Source organism: Camellia sinensis, chromosome 13 (genome assembly GCF_055761805.1).
Source record: "Camellia sinensis isolate YWXY chromosome 13, ASM5576180v1, whole genome shotgun sequence".
Lineage (NCBI taxonomy): Eukaryota > Viridiplantae > Streptophyta > Magnoliopsida > Ericales > Theaceae > Camellia > Camellia sinensis.
This window is the reverse complement of record NC_138973.1, coordinates 131,346,750-131,354,690: the sequence shown is the minus strand read 5'-3', so window position 1 is coordinate 131,354,690 and position 7,941 is coordinate 131,346,750. Positions and strand designations below refer to the sequence as shown.

The 7,941-nt window shown below is 34.8% G+C and overlaps 1 protein-coding gene across 2 annotated transcripts; it reads left to right on the top strand.

Annotated features, from left to right (window-relative positions):
• The first annotated feature begins 319 nt into the window (after positions 1-319).
• DIN10 (Raffinose synthase family protein) lies at positions 320-7,257 on the top strand. Of its 2 annotated transcripts, none has more exons than XM_028255514.2 (5): positions 320-720; positions 841-2,216; positions 4,428-4,637; positions 4,726-4,860; positions 6,305-7,257. In XM_028255514.2, exons 1-5 carry the CDS (start codon positions 496-498, stop codon positions 6,993-6,995), a joined length of 2,637 nt encoding a protein of 878 aa, XP_028111315.2. In that variant the 5' UTR covers positions 320-495; the 3' UTR covers positions 6,996-7,257. The 2 variants fall into 2 exon arrangements, with proteins under 2 accessions (XP_028111315.2, XP_028111316.2); XM_028255515.2 differs by having other exon boundaries at positions 481-724.
• The last annotated feature ends 684 nt before the right edge of the window (positions 7,258-7,941 follow it).

Sequence of the window (7,941 nt, the reverse complement as noted above, 5' to 3'; positions counted from 1 at the left end):
TTGTTTAATTTTTAACCGAAACTAATTTTAAGAATAAAGTAAAAAAATCTTAAAATATAAAATGTCAAAATAAAAAATAAATATATTTTAAAGGATAAAGTGGTGGTTTGGAATGATCTAAATAAGTGTACTTTTTGACTTTTTGTGAAATATAAGTTGGGTATGACTATGTGTTGAGTTTGAAGTGATATGATAGAGAAGTGATATGACTTAAATAAAATAATAAATTTTTAATTTTTTGACTTTTTTAAAGTATCCCAAACAAAGCCAAAGTACAAAAATAATCAAATATAAATTCGTAGGTATTAAGTTTAATAATGATAATATTAGGTGGCAGTATTATCAGTTAATTCACGTTGTCAAGTGAATAGCGTTGTCCGGTTCAACTTTGGTGTTTTCGTATGGGTTTTGAATTACGTGTATCCAACGTAGCAATCTGATCAGCCTTTATCTTTAACGACCAAATAAATTCTTCCTTTTTGTGGACCGTTAGATATGCGTAAATTGTATATTCTATTTCTCAGCAACACAACAACAAATAACGCCAGAAGAAACCTGTGTGTAGCTGCTATGGTGGTGCGTCTATCAAATTATTACAGTTGTCCTCGATTCATTGCCCCCACTATAAAATCCCTCTCATCCATCTCTTCTCTTCACACTCGCAAAACAACACCATTATTCCCAGTTGTTACTGTTTCTCTCTCCATTTTCGCATTCAAGGTAGGTAAATCTATCATCCTCATCATCTTCCTCTTCTTCTTCAATCTTTCGTATATGCATAGATTCATATAATATATATATATATATATATATAGTTTGTTAATTGTATGCTTTTTGCAGAGGAGTCGTGAGTTGGGATCATCGTCAGTTTATATCGAAAGAGAGAGACAGGTAGAGAAACGAGAAAGTCCGATGACGATTACGCCGGCGGTTCGGATATCGGATCGGAAGCTGGTGGTGAAGGACCGCGCCATCCTCACCGACGTACCGGACAATGTGTTAGCCACGTCCGGTTCGTCGTCGGGTCCGGTGGAGGGGGTGTTTCTGGGTGCGGTTCTGGAAGAGGAGAAGAGCAGGCACGTGGTGTCATTGGGGAAATTACGAGACGTCCGGTTCTTGGCGTGCTTTAGGTTCAAGTTATGGTGGATGGCTCAGCGAATGGGGGATCAAGGTCGTGAGATTCCGTTAGAGACTCAGTTCTTACTGCTCGAGACCAAAGACGGGTCCCACCTCGAATCAGACGGCGGAAATCAAAACGATCAGATCGTCTACACCGTTTTCCTCCCTCTGATCGAAGGCTCCTTCCGAGCCTGCCTCCAAGGCAACGACGCTCGGGACGAACTCGAGCTCTGCTTAGAAAGCGGCGACTCCGAAACGACGTCGTCGGTTTTCACTCATTCGGTGTACGTCAGCGCAGGGACGGACCCCTTCGCCACCATCACAGACGCAATCAGAGCCGTTAAATCGCATCTCAAAACGTTCCGTCAACGGCACGAGAAGAAACTCCCCGGAATCGTTGACTATTTCGGGTGGTGCACCTGGGACGCGTTTTACCAGGAAGTAACCCAAGAAGGAGTCGAGGCAGGGCTTTCGAGCCTCGCCAGCGGTGGATCCCCACCGAAATTCGTCATAATCGACGACGGATGGCAGTCGGTAGGCGGAGACAAACAACCACAGCCGTCGGATCAAGCGCCGTTGCTGAGACTCACAGCGATCAAAGAAAACGCCAAGTTCAAAAACAAGGAGGATCCAGGGAAGGGGATCGAGAACATAGTGAAGATAGCGAAGGAGAAGTACGGGCTGAGACACGTGTACGTGTGGCATGCGATCACGGGATACTGGGGAGGGGTGAGGCCAGGGGAGGCAGAGATGGAGGAATATGGATCGTTGATGAAGTATCCAAAGGTGTCCAAGGGAGTGGTGGAGAATGAGCCAGGATGGAAGAGTGATGCACTGGCGGTGCAGGGATTGGGGTTAGTGCAGCCAAAGAAGGTGTACGAGTTTTACAATGAGTTGCACGGGTATCTGAGTGGGGCAGGGGTGGATGGGGTGAAGGTGGATGCGCAATGTATATTGGAGACACTTGGGGGTGGATTGGGAGGGAGGGTAGAGCTCACCAGAATGTATCATCAGGCTCTTGATGCTTCTGTTGCTTCCCACTTTCCTGATAATGGGATCATTGCTTGCATGAGCCATAATACTGATGCGCTTTACTGGTACTTTATTTCATTTTATTTTTTCTTTCTTTCTTTCTTTCTTTGGAGAATTTATTCAATTTCAAAAAATTATGAGGACTTAAAAGTAATTAATATATCTACCCCAAAAAAAGTACTTAATAAGTAAAATTATTTGATAACAAATTTGAAAAACTTTGCCGGTTTTCTATTTACTATGATATTTTAGAAAAATGATATATAAATTTACTTTTTAAAATTAATCTCAAGGCTCTTTTTAAATTTAATTTCTAAACTCAGTTAGAGCTGGTTTGGGGAGTTGAGGTATGGGATTTTTTTGGCTAAAATAATCACAAGAAAATAAAATAGATTTTTTGGTTTAATAAGATAAAACATCACGTCTAACTCATAATCATTATATTATTTCTCTCACAAAAAGTCAAAAAAAAATCAAATAATTTCTTTCCAAACGAGGCTTTTTAACCCTATATTAAAATAGTCAAAAAATTAAATAGTCAATCCATTTCCTAAACCAACCTTTATGCATTAAGAATATAATTGATTAATAATTAAAATAGATTTTTTTAACAATTAAAAAATATTTAATTATTAATCAATCATTTTCTTGACACGCTACTAAATTTAAAAATGGATCTAACTTTTGCATATGAATAATAAGGCTTTTTTGTTTACTATGTCATATGAGAAATTCATAGCTCTAGAGCATCTTTGGCTACGAAGGATGGGTACTTTGAAAAGCATGTCCTATTCATATTGGGTACTTATCGGTATATGGTACATCGTATGGTATTTTTATATACGTATTAGGTACACGAAACATGTATCTAATTTTTTTTTTCTTAATTTTTGGCGTACTCAGACGTACCTAGTATATGCCCAAGCCGTACCATACCTCAGTTTAAAAAATATTTTCTTCTACTACAGAGATAAATTTTTTTTCACTAGACTTCTTTTTTATTTTTAGTTTTATACCTAGTATGATTTTAAAATTAAAATATGGTTTGTAAATTATTTAATATATTAACATTTAATTTTGATTTACACATTTACTTTTGACATTAAATGTTAATTATAGATTGGATCTTAACAAATTAAATTATTTAATTAATTTTTGAATTACTCTAAATTAAAAAAAAAAATTTGTTTACAAGTGTACCAAACTATACTCTGTATCCTATGTTTTTTTTAAATTTTACCATATCAATATACCCGTTCAGTATCGGTACCAATTTTATACCCATACCCATGCTTGATGGATCTCTGGTGATGTTAAAATCAAAATTTAATATTATTTTATCTTAAAAGATTATGTTTTGACAATTTTGTCTTAATAGTACCATGTAATTTTTAATTTTTTTTATTTATGAAAATAGAAATATTATTTGTGAACTGCATCACGGGAGAAGTAGACATAAATAAGTGCGTTTGGTTTGAATTTTTTGGATTAATTTTTTAAAAATTGAGTTTTTTGATTTTCGTGTTTTTTTTAGTGAATATTTTTAAAATTTCAAACGTTTTTTTTTATAACTTTTTTAGATGCACTTTACTTAGATGTATCCAAAAAGTAAAAAATTTGTGAAAAAATATTTTAAAATATTAATAAATGCGAAAAAATAAAAAAAATTTACTGAATTTTCGTTTTTTTTTTTTTGGTATTTAGTGAATTTTTAAAAGGTTTTTTTTTCACAATTTTGTTACTTTTAGGTATATTTATGTTAGATATGTCTATAAAGTACAAAAAATAAGAACAAAAAAAATACGAAAAATAAGAAAGTAGAATTTTTTGAAAAGTATTTTTGAAAAAGTGGAAGCAAGCAAAGTAACTTTGTTAAATTTGTCCCAAGTTCGATAAGATTAGATTTTGACAATAATTTTGCTATACTGTTTGAGAATTTTAGAAAAATTTTAGAAAAATTTGTTATTTATTTATTTTTATTATTATTTTAATTGAAAAGCCATAGTTGGGACATAACTAACTTCCTACAAGAGTTTTGACCAACTTAATTAATATCAATTAATTCAAGTTTTAGGTTTGATGAATATTATAAGATGCCGGTATAGATGCTTGAAAGCTGTTTGGCAAGGAACCATTTTGAAGAATAATAAATTATGTGCCTGTACATATTCTATTTTTGGAGCCACCTGGATTGCACATGGTATTAATAAGAAGGTATAATTTAATTTGGAGATTTTTTCTGATGTGGTTGTGGTCTTTTGAATGCTGTGGAACAGCTCCAAACAGACGGCTGTGGTGAGAGCATCGGACGATTTCTTCCCACGTGATCCAGTATCACACACGATCCACATCGCCGCCGTTGCATACAATACTTTCTTCCTTGGAGAATTCATGCTGCCAGATTGGGACATGTTCCACTCCCTTCATCCTGCAGCTGAGTATCATGCATCAGCCAGGGCCATCAGCGGTGGGCCCGTTTACGTTAGGTAAGAAATCACCACCGTTGATCACGTGATGAGTTTTTTGTTTTTTAAGATCTGATGGCTAATGTTTTTTGAGTTAATTTTGGGACAGTGATGCACCTGGGAAGCACAACTTTGATCTGCTGAAGAAGCTTGTTTTACCTGATGGGTCAATCCTCAGAGCCCAATTACCGGGTCGCCCCACCAAAGATTGTCTGTTCTCGGATCCAGCCCGTGATGGTGTTAGGTAAACTTTGTTTGTCCCACTAGATATCAAGTCGTTTTTGGTAGGGGTGAGCATGGTCTGGATTGGACCGGATTGGGATAAAATCAGGACCAATTCGTTATTTACGGTTTCTGAAAAATTGGAACCAATCCAATCCGTTTAAATTACGGAACCAATCCGAATCAATCCATTTAAATACGGATTGGATCGGTTTAGGATTACGGATTCACATAATTAAATAACAAAATATATATATATATATATAACACTTTAATTTCATAAAAACATAAACATAGCGCTATATTAATTCCACAATAGTAACATGTCTTTCTATAATAACGACATACTGTTCTAGAATTTAAACAACCATAAGAAAATTGGTTTCACCATAAGTATTTAGACCATTACAAATTGAAATTAAAAACTAACAAATAAAAGTAATAAAAGAAGATATTATGCAGGTTTAGGTTTGAGTTTATGTTTTATATGGAATAAGAGAAGATACTATGGGGGAGGATGTATAATAAAAATATAGACTATGTGTATACGGTTCGGATCGGTTCCAATCCGGAACCGTGGGGTTTAATCCGGAACCAATCTGTGGACTACGGATTTTTAATTCTTTAATCCAGAACCGAACCACGGATTCAAAAAACCAATCCAAATCTATTGAATTGGACTGGACTGGATCGAATTACGGATTTCACGGATTCCTTGCTCAGCCCTAATTTTTGGTTACCCAACTGGACATTGTTGTCATTTCACATGTTTATAAAATTTTGTCTTTCTCAATTGGTGTAAGCTCAACAAACTTTGGGGCATATTTTAAACAACACATCATGTCTAGAAGTCTCAATTTGACTGTAAAATATGTGATTTACTTTTTGAATTAGCATATGCTTTTTGAATTAGCTTCCATGCCATGTTGGGTTTGTTTGTTACGATAGTGATGCCTCGTTTAAGAACAGGTTTTTTTTTAGTAATTTTTTAGTTTTTTGGTTAAAATATGATGTAAAAAAAGTAATATGTTTGAGATAACTTTTCAATTTTTTGGTTAAAATATGATGTAAAAAACGTAGTATGTTTGAGATAACTTTTTAATTTTTTATGAAAATGTATACAAAAAGTATAGAAAAAAGAGAATCATTGACCTTTTGGTATAAGTTGTTGACTTTTTTATTTTTTTAGTAACTTTTTTTTGATTTTTTAATTAAAAAAAACCACTTACCAAATAAGGCTTCTGGTGTCCAGTGTTGGGACTAATCATTTTCCTACAACAGTCGGACATGTAAATTTCAAAAAAAATAAAAAAATCATAAGCAGTCCACTTAAGTTGGAACAAAAATATTTTTTTCAAAATTTCTAGTCCTCTTCTTACTATTATATATATATATATGTTATAAAATTTGAAGTACCTTTTTTAAGAATTATGGTCATTTTCTTACCGACAATTGTTTGTTTTCAGCTTGTTGAAGATATGGAACATGAACAAGTACACTGGAGTGCTTGGAGTCTACAACTGCCAGGGTGCAGCCTGGAACACAATTGAAAGAAAGAACACATTCCACCAAACCGGATCCGAAGCCATAACCGGCTTGGTTAGGGGCTGCGATGTCCACCTCATTGGTGATGTTGCCATGGACCCCGAATGGAATGGTGACTCTGCCATCTACTCTCACCGGAGCGGTGAGCTTATCACTCTACCTTCCAATGCTGCTATGCCCATATCTCTCAAGGTCCTCGAACACGACATATTCACCGTTACGCCTATCAAGGTATTGGCCCCCGGGTTCAACTTTGCACCCTTGGGGCTCATTGACATGTTCAATGCCGGTGGTGCAATTGAAGCCCTTAAATATGAGGTTAAAGGAGGTGCACGGTTGTGTGAACTAGAAGATGGATATAGAGGTGAAGGAAATCAATTGGCTGGAGAGAGGGTTGAGAACCTGAGTGGGGAATTGGTTGCCATGGTTCGGATGGAGGTTAAGGGGTGTGGCCGGTTTGGTGCTTACTCATCGGCTAAGCCAAGAAAGTGCACCGTGGGCTTGACCATGGTTGAGTTTGAGTATGATTCAGTGTCTGGTTTGGTAACTTTGAACTTGGATCATATGCCTGAGGAGGATAAGAAATTTCACATTGTTGAGGTTGAGTTATAATTGATTGTAGACTTGTTGTTGGGGTAGAGAGAAGAAGAGATTGAAGAGGGATTGTTCAGGGCTTATAATCTTTGTGAAAGAATGGTAGCCATTCCCTCTCTGATCTTTTGCATTTGCTCTTTGTATTGCTTTTAGCTTCATGACTCCCTAACTAGCTTATCTTTTGCATTTGCTCTTTGTATTGCTTTTAGCTTCATGACTCCCTTACTACGATGTAAAATAATGGGAGGGCAATAAATTCAAATAATTGTGTTCCTTTCTAGTTATGGACCAATTTAGCTTTCAGCAATGTTACTAACGCACAGTAAATAAATAAATAAATAAGAAATCAATTTTTTTTTGAAATGTGATTAGATTCATCATTGGTTTGATCTATACAATATTAAGGTATAAATTTATACTATACATTTAAATTATAGACATTTTTTTGTGAGTTTTTTTTTTCTTTTCTTTTTTAGGTATGTAACACTTCTATTCAATATTTTTTTCTTTTTTCCTTTTTTTATCTACACATAGTAAAAAGCAGAACTGATGACCACAAATAATAGATTGAGTGAGATATTATGTTTGGTTAGGATGAGACAAAACAATACGTAATTAATTTTCATCCATGAATATTAGGTAAAAATAGCATGACATTTGGAATTTGATATGAGAAAATTTTTTCGTCTTTTTCCGAAAGAGTATATTATATTTATATATCGAGAGAGTAGTATGAGATAAAGGGTATTTCTGATTTTATCTTATCTATTAGGACTTCGGCTCAGTGTCACGAACTTTAACTTTATGAGACAAAACAATAGGTAATTATTTTTTATTATTGGATGAAGAAAGAAAACAATTTGGTGAAGCTTAGTCTCGGTAATATCACAATACCTATAGTATTACTTAATTTTAATTTAGGCAAATTCTACTTTACCCCTTTATAATTTAGTTCATATGCGGT